The sequence below is a fragment of the Anolis carolinensis genome, chromosome 2 (genome assembly GCF_035594765.1).
Source record: "Anolis carolinensis isolate JA03-04 chromosome 2, rAnoCar3.1.pri, whole genome shotgun sequence".
Classification (NCBI taxonomy): Eukaryota; Metazoa; Chordata; class Lepidosauria; order Squamata; family Dactyloidae; genus Anolis; species Anolis carolinensis.
The window spans coordinates 211,392,777-211,407,636 of NC_085842.1; the positions used below are offsets into that span (position 1 = coordinate 211,392,777).

At 39.7% G+C, this 14,860-nt stretch overlaps 1 protein-coding gene across 8 annotated transcripts in view; it reads right to left on the reverse strand.

The window, feature by feature from the left end:
- Nucleotides 1-14,860, reverse strand: part of mbd1 (methyl-CpG binding domain protein 1) — an 80,167-nt gene that overhangs the window by 3,844 nt on the left and 61,463 nt on the right. For all 8 annotated transcript variants that reach the window (XM_062971660.1, XM_062971662.1, XM_062971661.1 and 5 more), the window contains 3 exons: nucleotides 13,640-13,804; nucleotides 9,861-10,058; nucleotides 3,695-3,937 (listed from right to left, as the gene is read on the reverse strand). In XM_062971660.1, the coding sequence (XP_062827730.1) occupies nucleotides 3,695-3,937; nucleotides 9,861-10,058; nucleotides 13,640-13,804 (606 nt within the window). The remainder of the gene's footprint in view (nucleotides 1-3,694; nucleotides 3,938-9,860; nucleotides 10,059-13,639; nucleotides 13,805-14,860) is intronic.

Sequence of the window (14,860 nt, forward strand, 5' to 3'; positions counted from 1 at the left end):
GTGTATTTGTGTATTTTAAATTGTACGCTAATGCTTTTATGTTAAACTGCTTTGAATCTCCTTTGGTAGAGGTAAAGTGGGATAAAAACAACAACAACAACAACAACAACAACAACAACTTGGGAAGTGTTCGACTTGTGATTCTGTAATACGAAATCCAGCATATATATCTCTTTTGCTGTGTCATACTATGTCTTTGTGTCAATAATAATAATAATTCCCCAACAAACTCTCAGTGTAATGAGGTTTGGGGAGGAAATATCAGAAGAACTTTGTACAAGATGGATTCAGATAACATCTATCACTTGCTCCAACATGTTGATTCCTTTGACTATTTTCTCTGAGAAGCCTATAATAGTAATGGCCTTGGCAAAGCCTGAACTTAATTTTGGCTCTAATTTAGGCTTATCTTTTGGGTGTTGCTGGTACGGCCTTGGAAAGGCAGTGTGGAAGATGAATCACGGCCAATTAATCAGCTGCGATTCATCTTTGTCCAGTAAAATGGAAACAGAGATTTAGTAATTAGAGTAGCTAATGTGAATTAGCTTATTGTGATTTATCAAGTCAGAACAGATGCAAGTAATTGGAGGTAGACTTCCAACAGAGTCTAAACAGGAATAAATCAAAGGAGAAGCAATACATATACACGAAGGAGCTCAATCCCTGAAATTTTGCCTGACTAGTGTTGCCGGAGTGAAAACCTAAGGTTGCTCTTGATGCCTAATACCAAAAGCAAAGGCCCTCCTTCCCTCCCATCTGCCTCTGCCCTGGCCTCAAAGAGAGAAGAAGAGGCAGTATCATCTGTACTTAGCCCCCTGCCTTCCTCCACTGCCATTCCACTTTTCTTATGTGTCATGCCTTATTTAGATGGTTAGTCTGAGGTTGGTAACTGTCAAATTAAGAAATTAGAAGCCAAGCTGAAAGCTTTTGTGACTAAAGACAGAATCAGTCTCTCAATGTTATTACAATTTTTACTGCCTCATAAAAGAAAGAAAACACACACAAGAATCCAGGTTTGCCAGGGATGGGCACCTTCCCAAGGTTAATCAGTCCTATTACACTGTGTAACAAAATTTGAAAAAAAAAATTCCTGTTCTGAAAGTTATTTCCTGTTTAATTGTGCAGTACTTACTTTGAAAGTAGTTGTTATACTCCAGAAACTGTTGGATTGGTTGAGACTCTAGGAGATATATTTATTGAAAAACTATAGCAAAATGTGCTGCAGGATGTCCCATAAAAACAAAGTTTTTGTCGCTTAATAACCTTTTCCAATGTTTTCATGATAGAACCAATTAGGAAATGATATTTATAACCCAAGAAGAAAAAATCATGTTACATTTATGAGGTTCTTAAAGTGTGGCGAACAGAAGTCCATTTGAAAAAGGCTTCAGGCAATCAGAAACATCAGGCCTATTTTTATTATTACTGTTTTTAAACCTGTTTTGCCCAACTATGTTTTAAACGTTGCTACTTTTTTGTTTGAAGTGATATTATTTCTATTCCTTCAATTATATTTTTATTAACTTTCCATAATATATACAATATCAAAGTATAGCAAATGACAATCCTAGAACCCTGCCCTATTCATTCCACCCATCCTCCCCTCAAGTTGCAGATGTTTATAAACGTCTACTCCAGGGATTCCCAAAGTGGGCGCTACCGCCCCCTGGTGGGCAGTGCAGCGATCCAGGGGGGTGGTGATGGCCACAGGTGCATTTGACATATGCATTAATACATATATCTTTCTGTTTAATTGCTATTAAAATTAAAAAAAAAATTTCAAGGGGCACTGAGTAATATTTTTTCTGGAAAGGGGGCAGTAGGCCAAATAAGTTTGGGAAGTACTGGTCTACCCTCTACTCTGTTGTTTTATTGTATTATTAATAGTCATATCTTGCCCTATTCATTGACTCAAAATCTCACTTGATTTGGTTTACATTTCCTATCTGATTTGTGTGACCAACTATAGACTAAGAACATGGGAAGAAAAATAATTCCTATTTACAGAAGTAACTGACCATCTATGCCAGGGGTCCCCAAACTTTTTAAACAGGGGGCCAGTTCACGATCCTTCAGACCGTTGGAGGGCTGGACTATAGTTGGCCACCAAGCAATAATAATAATAATAATAATAATAATAATAATAATAATAATAATAATAATAATAATAATAATAATACATCACACGGTCCTAGACACTTGGAAAGTGTTCGACTTGTGATTTTGTGATAGGAAATCCAGCATATCTATCTTGTTTGCTGTGTCATACAATAAACTAATAATAATAATAATAATAATAAAAAAGAGGGTTGGAAGAGAGCCTTTGGGCCATTTAGTCAAACCCTTCTGCTTTTGTGCACTGAAAGCACAAGCAAAGCATCCCTGACAGATGACCACCCAGCCTCAATGTTACTAATAATCATAATAATAAATACATCACACAGTCCTAGACACTTGGGAACTCCTCGACTTGTGATTTTGTGATACGAAATCCAGCATATCTATCTTGTTTGCTGTTTCATACAATAAAATAATAATAATAATGAATAATAAAAACAACAACAATAATAATAAAAAAGAGGGTTGGAAGAGACCCCTTGGGCCATTGAGTCCAATCCCCTTCTGCCTTTGTGCACCGAAAGCACAAGCAAAGCACCCCTGACAGATGGCCTCCCAGTCTCAATGTCAATAATAATAATAATAAACCTGCAAACCTGCAAAAGTATTGGAAAATGAACACGCAAAGATACTGTGGGACTTCCGAATACAGACTGACAAAGTTCTGGAACACAACACACCAGACATTACAGTTGTGGAGAAGAAAAAGGTTTGGATCATTGATGTCGCCATCCCAGGTGACAGTCGCATTGATGAAAAACAACAGGAAAAACTCAGCCGCTCTCAGGACCTCAAGATTGAACTTCAAAGACTCTGGCAGAAACCAGTGCAGGTGGTCCCGGTGGTGATGGGCACATTGGGTGCCGTGCCAAAAGATCTCAGCCGGCATTTGGAAACAATAGACATTGACAAAATTACGATATGCCAGCTGCAAAAGGCCACCCTACTGGGATCTGCAGGCATCATCTGAAAATACATCACACAGTCCTAGACACTTGGGAAGTGTTCGACTTGTGATTTTGTGATATGAAATCCAGCATGTCTATCTTGTTTGCTGTGTCATAATAAAATAATAATAATAATAATAATAATAATAATAATAATAATAATAATAATAATAATAATAAAGAGGATTGGAAAAGACCCTTTGGGCCATTGAGTCCAATCCCCTTCTGCCTTTGTGCACCAAAAGCACAAGCAAAGCACCCCTGACAGATAATAATAATAATAATAATAATAATAATAATAATGTGATTTTGTGATACGAAATCCAGCATATCTATCTTGTTTGCCGTGTCATACAATATAATAATAATAATAATAATAATAATAATAATAATAATAATAATAATAACAACAATAATAATAATGGTTGTAAGAGAAGAAGAGACCCCTTGGGTCATTTAGTCCAACCCACTTCTGCCCTTGTGCCGTGGGGGCCGGATAAATAGCTTCGATGGGCCGCATCCGGCCCCTGGGCCTTAGTTTGGGGACCCCTGATCTATGCCATCAGCATGAGGCATCAAGAACTGGGCACGTCAAGGATGGCAAGTGGGGAGGACTCCCTCTCACTCACCTTCACCACAAGCTGAACAGGTGGGCTGGGCTGGCAAGGCTCCTCTTTGATACACCGTGGCAGGGCAGGATGGCCCTTCGTAGGGGCCTGGGTTACAGTAAAGCCACCTGCCTCTGGATCATTCTTCAGCCTCAGTGGGAGAACCTGCTCCTCCTGCTGATGCTGGCCCTGCTGCTTTTGCCGTACTTTCTCCATGCTGTATGACTTTGGAGGATGAGTCAGTTCACTGGTTGAGGAAGCTTCCTGTATTAAGATATTGAGGTCAGGGGAGAAGATAGGAATGATCAGATTAGAAATGTATGAAGGTACCTGCGTAGTCCAGTCTGCTGTGACCAGCAGTGATTTTCTTTAAGGCCACAACAAAATGGGGTCCAACCTCAACTTCTGAACCACAGATTTAAAATCATTGCTTCTCAGCATCCGTAGCCTAGCATAAAGTTTCGCTCAACCTTCTTTCATTAGTGATTTACACCTGTGAGGCACATCCTTGTGATTCTAGTTTTGATGTACAAAGGTGATCCAGTAGCTTAGAAAACTCCATGCAAACATCTCTTTATGTGGAGAGATGAAAAATAGAAAGTATTTTGTGTCTTTGGCTAACAAGAAGTAGGGACGTTTAGAAAAAATCGGCAGAACAGAATTAAGTCAGCCCTCCACATCTGCAGGTTTGACTTTTGCATATTTGATTATTCACAGGTTTGGTTAAAATGTTTTCACTCTTGAAATCTCTATTTCCTTCAGTGCAAATCTATGGTTACCTTCTGTCAGAGACTGATCACAGACTCATGCTGGAGAACCAAGATATTCCTAGAAAGATGTTTTCTCAAATAAAATAACCTGAAAAACTCAAAATCTTTGTGGAAATTCCGTGCCCCTAAACCAGTGGTTCTCAACCTGTGGGTCCCCAGGTGTTTTGGCCTAAAACTCCCAGAAATTCCAGCCAGTTTACCAGCTGTTAGCATTTCTGGGAGTTGAAGGCCAAAACATCTGGGGGCCCACAGGTTGAGAACCACTGCCCTAAACCAATCAAATGTGGACAAGCTGGCTGCAGTTAGGTTTTTGACTCCATCCCCCAGAATCTCTCAAGTAGCACATCTAGTATCTATGCTAGCTGGGTGATTCTACAAGTTATAATGCAGAAAGTATATTTTTCAGGTTTTTTATAACTTGCTTCTCTCATGTCAAACACCACAACGCAAGAAGCACATTAAAAGAAACTGTTTACGTTTCACAGATGAAAGAGGAACTGGACAAAAGAAAAGGAAAGTTCTAAGCTAGGATGACAATGATGGATCAAGATGTCAAAGATAGCCATTTCCATTCATAGATCCTCATGTGCAATCCTGTGCTTTTTGGATTCTACATACAATACTTCTGCTCTAGACATGTAATCTTATTCTTCATGCCATAATCTTCTATTGATTTCAATAAAAATTGGTCACAACACTCTGTATTCATCACCTGCAAGGAAATGGAGAACATTATTCAACATCTTCCTCAACCTGAGCCTCTCTTATCCAGAAATCAAAACTCCGAAAATGTCCACAAACAGCCTAATACAAAGAGGCCAGAGTTAAGGCTCAACCCCAAGTTCAGTCAATATGATAAGTGGAGGGGGGGGGGGAGAGAGAGATAGAAACTGCCAAAATTATTCTCAAAGGGCTTCAGCACACTAGTGTTTGGATCCAGTTTATATCCAGTTTAAATCTACTTTAGTGAGGGGCCTTTAAACCGCTCGGCCAGACAGGTCCTGGGCCTCAGCAAACTACAAACCCCAGAATTCTGCAGGAGACAGAAACTGGATTTAAAGTGGATAAATGCTCAAGTGTGATGAGGCCCAAAGCTATACCAAGAAGAGAAGGTATTATGTGGTTTGGGATGTCATGATTTAGTAGGGCTCCTTCTTGCTTATTCACATTCACAGTCACATTTTTATTGTTCGTTTCTCATGTTGATTCTATTAATTCACTAAGCTATTTATGGAACTTATTGCTGGTTTTAATGATTGTGTTATTTCTGAATTTTAAATTGCTTGTTTTAATTGTTTTTTTTAATCCTGGTTATTTTTATTTTGTTTTTGTCTTTGTAAGCCACCCCAAGTCCCTTCGGGGAGAGAGAGGGTGGGTTATAAATAAAGTTATTTATTTAATGTAACAAAGTCAGGATGATTTCCATGTGACATAGCTGACATACAACTTGCTAATATTTGGCAAGACAGCTGAATAGTTTTCAACAATGCAAATAATTGCAGTCAAACTATGTCTTCCAATTATAAAACTCACATTACTGGAAGATAGCCAAAGAGGGAAACACATGTCCAAAGAGGGAAACACATGTCCTCAATGTGAAAGACTATGTGGATGCAGAATAGGTCTCCACCATCGCCAGGACTTTATCCTTGGAAGACAATCATACTAGGCCAAGAGTGAGTGCCCATGAATGAATGATGACTAGAAAACCAATAAAATTAACTATACCGTATATACTTGAGTATAAGCCGACGCGAATATAAGCCGAGGCACCTAATTTTACCACAAAAAACTGGGAAAACTTATTGATCCGAGTATAAGCCGAGGGTGGGAAATGAAGCAGCTACTGGTAAATTTCAAAATAAAAATAGATACCAATAAAATTACATTAATCGAGGCATCATTAGGTTAAATAATGTATATATGTGGATACAGATATACAGGTACATGGATCTATATGTATATAGGATTTGCAAAGACCTGCTAACATATGAGGGGAAAATTCATATATAAAATTAATGCCTGGCCTTGACCTTGACCCTATTATAAGCCGAGGGAGGGGTTTTCAGCTCAAAAAAAAAAAGGGCTGAAAAACTGGGCTTATGTTTGAGTATATACGATAATTCTGAGACTTTAAAGTACAGGTTGCCTATTCTTTATCTGAAATGCTTGGGACCAAAAACATTGTGTTTCAGATTTTTTTTTCTGATTTTGGAATGCAATACCTTTTGTGGAGTAGCCTCATTTTATATTTGTTCACTACTTGTGTATTGTATGACATGTGAGGCTAGAGAGAGACTGAAGATCTGTGAAATGGTGGGCATTCAAGCAGTGGACTCAACATGAATCTAACCTTCCCAACATTTCACAAACCCTCAGTCTTTATCTAAGACTCAGAGCAATGGATTCAAATTACAGGAAAGAAGATTCCACCTGAACATTAGAAAGTACTTCTTGTCCATAAGAGCTGTTCAGCAGTGGAACTTTCTGCCTCAGAGTGTGGTGAAAGCTCCTTCCTTGGAAACTTTTAAACAGAGGCTGGATGGTCGTCTGTCAAGGGTGCTTTTCCTGTATGGCCCTGTGATCTCTTCCAACTCTATGATTTGCCATCAGCAAATCTTCCAGCTTTGAAGCTGCAGCACTCCTGCTCAATTGTCTCATGAAGATGAGGTATAAATGAATTCACTCACCATGAATCCCTTTTTCTTTTCTTGTATAGGTAGAGCATCCCTTAACAGGAATTTTAAAATATTGCCAAATTGTCCACATGGATCATTGAGATAGTGACTCCTTTATTTTCAGATGGTTCAAGGCACACAAATGTTGTTTCATTCACAAAATTATTTCAAAAGTATTATATAAATTACACGTATCTTATGTGTATAAGATACACCGGTGGCTCAGTGTGTTAAAGCGCTGAGCTACTGAACTTGCAGACCGAAAGGTCCCAGGTTCAAATCCTGGGAGCGGAGTGAGCGCCCGCTGTTAGCTCCAGCTTCTGCCAACCTAGCAGTTCGAAAACATGCAAATGTGAGTAGATCAATAGGTACCGCTCCGGCGGGAAGGTAATGGCGTTCCATGCAGTCATGCCAGCCACATGACTTTGGAGGTGTCTACGGACAATGCCGGCTCTTCGGCTTAGAAATGGAGATGAGCACCAACCCCCAGAGTCGGACATGATTGGACTTAACGTCAGGGGAAACCTTTACCTTTCTACCTATGTGTATACAGTGCATATAAATCATTAATGTTTAGATTTGTATGCCATTTTCAGAATATCTCCTATGTATATCTATCCAATACATGTATTGCAAAAACCTAAACATTTTGGATAAGGGATACTCAGCTCATAGAACTCTTCCAACTCTAAATCTTGTTGTGCAGTGAGGAACGATTCCTGACACAGTTTAATATTCCCCTTGGCTGCTAAACAATAGGATGTCACTGTGGTTTTGGTGCATATAATTGGTTTCATTTCTATTGAGTTTCTCATACTCTTCAGTAAACTGATGTACATTTAACTGTTCTAAAATACCTCTGGATCTACGATCTTAAAACTTACCAACAGACAACATGGGAAACAATCATAAACTCCCAGTAATCATGATCCTGAGAATATACAAATCTGCATCAGTAATCATAGGAGTGAACTAACCCATGAGGGCAGAAGGTTCCTGTGCACTGTGCAATGTGTCCCCTACACCCTAGTACTTCTCATATTGACTCATCCACATGCTCCCAAGCAAAGCACACACACACAGCAACACAAAGGCCAGCCCTTGGTAAGGGCAACACCTGGAGGGAAGTAACTGACCATGTAGCTGGGAAGAGACTTAGGTGGGACGAATTACAGAAAGAATCCCAAATGCAAAGTGTGACCATTACTCTTCAATGGCACTGAGGAATCTTTTCACTTGTGCCTATGCCATACTGTCTGTACTCTATAGCTTGAGAAAGAAATCAAGGCAAGATGGTGAAAGGAAGAGGAGGAAGGCAAAATACCACCTATGATACAGCACACGCAACCAGCTCCCAAACACCAGAGAGATATCTGACAACAAAAGAGTCGGTCATGAGGAACATCATGGTCTCTTCCCAGGAGTCTGGCACCTCTCCTGTCTGGAACACTTGATTCATTGTTGAGAGCAATAGCGGGCCTTACTAATCTTTATAAAGCTTGCAGAACAAGGCAGAGAATCCATCTAGGTCTGCGGCTTTATTTAGTTTCACCTTGTCTATGGCTTTACTCAGTTCTTCCTATGTAATTTGTGTGTCTAAATCTGATTTCATTTCCTCTGGAAGTTTCGTGAGATTCATTTTGTCTACATATTAATCTATTTTTCTTGGGTCTATCTGGGTGTTTTTAGATACATTTCTGTAATACTCTTCAAATATTTTTGTATTTGTTGCACATCAGTAATCATTTCCCCTTTATTCTTTATCTTTACTATTAATTGCTTCTTCCTATGTTCTTTCAATTGCCACACTAATAGCTTACCTGGTTTGATTGCATTTTTGAAAAAATTGTGTCTATTATTACATAAGTTTATTTTCCAGCTCATTTATCAAAATTCATGTTCCTGTTGTAATTTGGCCAGCTCTTGTTGTACTTTTTTCTTATCTGCCTTGTTCATTTTCTTTATCTCTGATCCTGGTAAGTGTCTCTAGCAGTTTTTTTTTCTTTTGCATCAAATAGCATTTTGTTGAATAAATAACCCTCTTATAACTGCTTTTCCTGCATCCCTGTCCTTTTTCATCCATGTCCTCTTTAATATAATTTTTTTTTATTCCGATCCTAAACCTTTCCTTAATTTTTGGGGCTTTCACTATATAATCATTTAATCTCCAGGACTCCCTCTCCCAAAGTCCCCCCTTTAATTTTAACATCATTGGACTATGATCTGCAAACACCCTAGGTAAGTATTCTACCTTTTCAGTTTTAATTGCCAACTTCTTTGTTGCAAATATGTAGTCGATCCAGGAAGATCTATGGGAGTAATATGAATATTCTCTTCAGTTTAAATTATGTATCCTCCATAAATCATATAATTGCCAGTGTTTTAATTCTCCTAATAGTGAGACTAGGCATCTTCTCTCCTTGGTGTCCTTTTTTTCTTTTATAATTTATATCTAATTTTGTATCCATTGCCCCATTGAAGTCCCCCAACCAGATCATTTTCTTCTCTACAAATTCTGCCAGGATAGTGAATAATTTTCTTGTAAAATATTTTTTGTTTTGTATTAGGAGCATAAATCCCTACTAGTAAAATTTGCTTGTATTGATACCTCACTTTACCAATTAGTATTCTACCCTCTTGATCTTCAAATATTTTCTCTGGTTCTAAATCTTGGTGAAGTACATAGTGTGTAGGAGAGGCACCCCAAGACGTGAAAGCAAGAAGGGATGCAGCAGTTACCTCTGGCTGGAAGCTGGCTTTTGCCCGATGCTTCTGGCCTCTCCCCTTCATGCCCCGCTGCCCCACCTGCTTGATCCCTGCCGGCTTGTGGCTGTGGCCACCGAAGGCAATCCTCCTCCTCCTCCTCCTGACCTTCCAGCCTGCTGCTGCTGGCCCCACCGCCTCTGGGCTGCTCCACTCTTCAGGAAGCAGCCGCTTCTACGGAAGGGAAAAGAAGAGGGAAACACAAGCAAGTTGTGCAGCGAGTTGTGGAGGCGGCAAGCAGCAGAGGCAGAAATAGGAACCCTGCCCTCAAAGCAAGAAGCAGTGCAATCAGATCAGCCTTTCCTGCCACTATAACCTTACTTCAAGCCTTGCCCCATCTCCCTTCTGTGTCAACCCAAGCTTGCCATCTACTGATCCACCCCCACCCCCACTCCGCTCTGCACCAAGCACATCCAAAGCATTCCAGAACAGCCCAAAGCAGAGTTGCCCTTAATCTCCCACAAGAAGCTGCAAGGCTCAAACACAGGCACAGCTAGGATCAAAAAAGAAGACAGACGTTGAGGATAGTAGGTCAAGATGAGAGGTCTTGGGATATCTAGGTTTAACAAGAGAGACAGTGACCTTATCACATGAGCAGCCAGAATCGCCACACATAACTCGGCTTCTCCCTTACCTGATTCCACAGGGGGAAGTGTCCACCTCCCAGATTTCCCCCCTTGATACCTATGCAACCCAGAAAGCGTCCCATGTTGCCACCGTTACAACATGCACCGGTTCCTCTCCATTTGCACAATGGAGTCCCACCAGAAGTAGCCCTATGTCATGGTATGGGAGCCGGTGAACTCCATGGTGCAAATAGAGAGGAAACAGAGTATGCCACCCAAATTACCCTGTATGATGAGGTCATAAGACAAAATAAATCAACAAGCAGAACTGCAGGATAAAAAAGCTGCTGCTGATTTGGAAATACAAGTTGCAACTCTCACTCTTAGGAAGTTTCTCTTCAGGTTTAGCGAAAATCTGCTTTCCTGTGCTTTCCATCTGGCCAATTTTTCTCTTATCTTCTGAAGCAACATTGAACAAACTCTGTTCTACTACAAATATTTCAAAACCGCTACAATCATGTCTCTAATTCATCTTCTTTTTCTAGACTACAATTCCAGATCTTTTCAATTATTCCTCACATGACTTAGTTTCCAGGCTTATCAGCATTCTGGTCACTCTTCTTTGGGTATACAATCAGAGAGTTTGACTTTTACAGATTTGATTATTCACGGCTTTATTTGAAATGTTTTCTCTAGAAATTTCTAGATCCTCCAGAGTGATTCTATGTTCAGCTTCCAACTTCCATATAGCCGTGCTGACCACAAAACCATGCTAGAGAATACAGAGATTTTTAAAAAATGGCAGGATTTTTTAAATTCACATTTTTTCATGTCTGTGCAGATCCTGTGCCCCTAAACCCAGTGAATGTGGAGGGCTGGCTATACTCTGCTAGATCAATATCCTTACAATGACAGGACTAAAGAAAGAAAAAGAGCTCCAAATGCAGCCCTCTCTGGACACATTCTTCTTATTATTTTTTTGTTATTGTTGTGGATAGTTCAGACTAATAACAGGCAAGGGCACTGTGTGAGTGAGTGAACAAGAAGAGGCAAAAATTCAGAGGCAGAATGGCAGAGAAGACAACCTGGACCAAGGACTGGTCAGTAACAACCAAGGCAAAAAGGTATATTGAATATAGGCCAATTAATCCCTGTATCTCTCTCAGTATCTCTTCTATACAGCCCATCACCCATTTATAAATACAGCTGTTGCCGCTGATCACTCAATATTCATTAAGATTTTTTAAGCACCTGAAGAAGAAATACGGAATGTTTTCTGAATGCAGAATTTCTTGAAAATCTCAGCTTTCATTTTAAATTGAGTTTGGCCAAAGAACTCAATATCCATTTCATAAAATTCTTTAAAATCAAATTTCAAATCTTTATGGCTACAAAAATGTGCAAACACCTACTGAACAATCTTGAGGTTTCCAGGATACTTCTTACCCTAGGTGACTTATTCTGGCTTACCTATTTTATCTGTGTCTTGCTTTAATGAGTGTTTTGTATTTTTGTCTTGTGGGCATTTTGTCCCATATGTAAGCTGCCCCAAATCCCTTCGGGGTGGCGGGGTATAAGAATAAAATTATTATTATTATTATTATTATTATTATTATTATTATTATTATTATTATTGAAGCTATTTACTCATACAAAGTACATGTTTCCTGAAGCATATCAAATCAACATTTTTAAAAGGTGCCAGACCTGATTTGAATGTATTACAACGAAGACAAAGCTTAAACATAAAAAAGCAAAAGCCAAGCTCATTACAACTATTTTCTCAAAAAGCTAGAGGGCTGACTACCACATGAAGAACAAAGAAAAACAGATCCTTCAAACATACTCATCACAGACAAACATACCATTGTGAATAGGAAAGTTGAAGAAGTGATACACCCAAAGTAACTGAAAAACTAAGTGCTCTGGAAGACTGAAGCAAAGCTGTAGTGGACGATGGCATAGATATATGTTTTACATGATTTTACTGTATGTATGGGTAAGGGTGTACGTTTTGTATGTTTTACATGTTTTGATATGGTCAAAACTGACTAATCAATAAAGAGTTGTTGTTGTTGTATGTATGTATGTATAGAAAGAAAAACATATAGAGTCACTGGACAGCTTAAACTGGTGGCATGTGCTCTCTCTCTCTCAGCTAGGATACAGTGATCAGGCCTGGGACACAAAAGAGATCTCTTGGGACTCCCTGCCAAAGACTGCTTCTTATATACAGCATACTAGATGATGTGGTGAAAACCACCCTTAAGTGTGGGACCAAAAAAGAGACAAAAACAAAATCTTGCCACTGAGGTTTCCACTAGCTCTGGATAAGTAGTCTTAACCTCAGCTGAAACCACAAACCCACGTGATGTTATATTCTAAATCTTAGTCGCACTTTCCATACGCAGTGGGATAAAAAAAGTGCTCCTCAGGGACTGAATGGCTCAAGGATCAATGCTAGTTACAGAATCAATACAAATATTCACCTGCCTAGATAACTTACTTCCATTGCATTCTGGCATTCTGCCTAGCTACTTTCCTGCAGTGAAAAGTACAGCTATTTTAATCCAAGCGTGAGGGGAGAAATAAAGTGTTCAGCCCAAAATAAACTAGAGTGGTATATAAGAGAAATGACCCAAAGCCAAAACAGAAGACATCACAGAACATATAAAAAGAGCTTTTTTAGTTGAGAAGAAGAAAATGGGATATAAAATGGTATCAGAATTGCCAAACATGCAGACGCAGTGAAATATCTGTCACTCTCTCTCAATGTCATATCCCAACATAATTGCGGATGCGATGAACTGGGACACACAAATGAAAGTAGATTTTTACACACTCCACTTATGGAGTTCACTAACATTAGAAGTACTGAAACACATGTTGGCCTGATCCACCATGATAATGATTACATGGGAGGATTAAAATTAGCTTCAATCAGACAACACAAGCACACATGCACTCAAAGGCATCCTGATGATTTGCCAAAGTAGAAGAAGCCTGCTAGGAGGAATGAGATCCAAGACGTGCATTAGTTTGGTGAAAGTTGAAGAGTTTTGCTTTCGACATAAACAGCCAGCATAAAGAGGGACTAAAGTAGAATACAACATCCTTCTAGTGAAAAGCAAGCAAACAAAAAAGAGAGACACAGAGTGGGACAGAGCAGAAAAGGGACGGGGCACCAACCATTGCAAACTCCAGGCACTGCCTCCAGCGGCACTTCTGGCGCTTCATGTTTTGCCCACCAAACTTGGGCTTGTCACAGCAGAAGTCGCAACGGCCGCAATCTGTTCTCAGTTGGCAAGCTTCACATTTACCACACTTTCGACTGCGTCGGCTTTTGGAGGCATGCTGGGAACCAGGGGAGAAGTAGAGACCGAGGGGGCAGAGGAAGAAGAAGAAGAAAAGATAGGCATCAAGAGGCACCATGACGAATGCGCTATAAAACCAGGGAAGAAATTCTAAGCAGTATGTTTGGATACCCAAAGGCACAGCTTGAAAGACTGCCTTATAGGGATCCAACATCCACACTCCCTAGCCTTTGGGGATCCTGGATTAAATCCAACAGTTTGTCCTAATCAGAGTAGAGTGAATCAATTGAACTTATCAAATTCACATTGATTAAATGGCTCTGCTCCAGCCAGGACCCACAAATGGATTTAAGCCAGGCTAGGGAATTGCATATTCCACAGATACTGGTGAACTGCAGTTCCCAGCAGCCCAAGCCAGCATAAACCATGGAAAAGAGTGGTGGGAATTTTTGCAAAGTTGTTCCTAACTTACTTCTAAGAAAGATGGAAAGGGAGATAATAGGGAAAAGGGACAAAAATAAATAGTCAAAACTGTAGAAAGCTACCATGCAGTTGAAAACTTGTATAATGTTTATTATGTTTAAACCATGTTGTCAATAGCTCTGGTAATATCAACTTTCCACAGTAAAATGCTAATCTTTATAATGAAACATTTTCTACTGCATTTTTAACAGTAGGTTTGAAAATGATGACAATGTTGAACGGGTTGCAATTTGTATTGCAGTATATGTAGTAATCTAGATTTAAAACCACTCCACATTCTAAGACTACACAGTCAAGATCATGGCAATAATGCCATGATTGTAAATGCCTGCCAGCCCACTATCAGCTATCAGCCACATCAGATCAACTACCAATCAGGGCAAAAGGAAGATGGTATTTCAAGCCCCCCTTCCACCAGCAGATGAGGCTGAGACAATCAGAATTAGGATCCCTATTGCAGTTCTTTGTTGCAGGCTTCACTTGTTAGGTGAAGGCTGGAAACATCTCCACCACCACCCTCCATGTGCCTCAACTAGCAGCTGAACCTGTTCCCTTTGCCAATACAACTGCTGTCTTACTAAGTGAATTCTGGTCTGTTTGTTCAAGGTCTTCC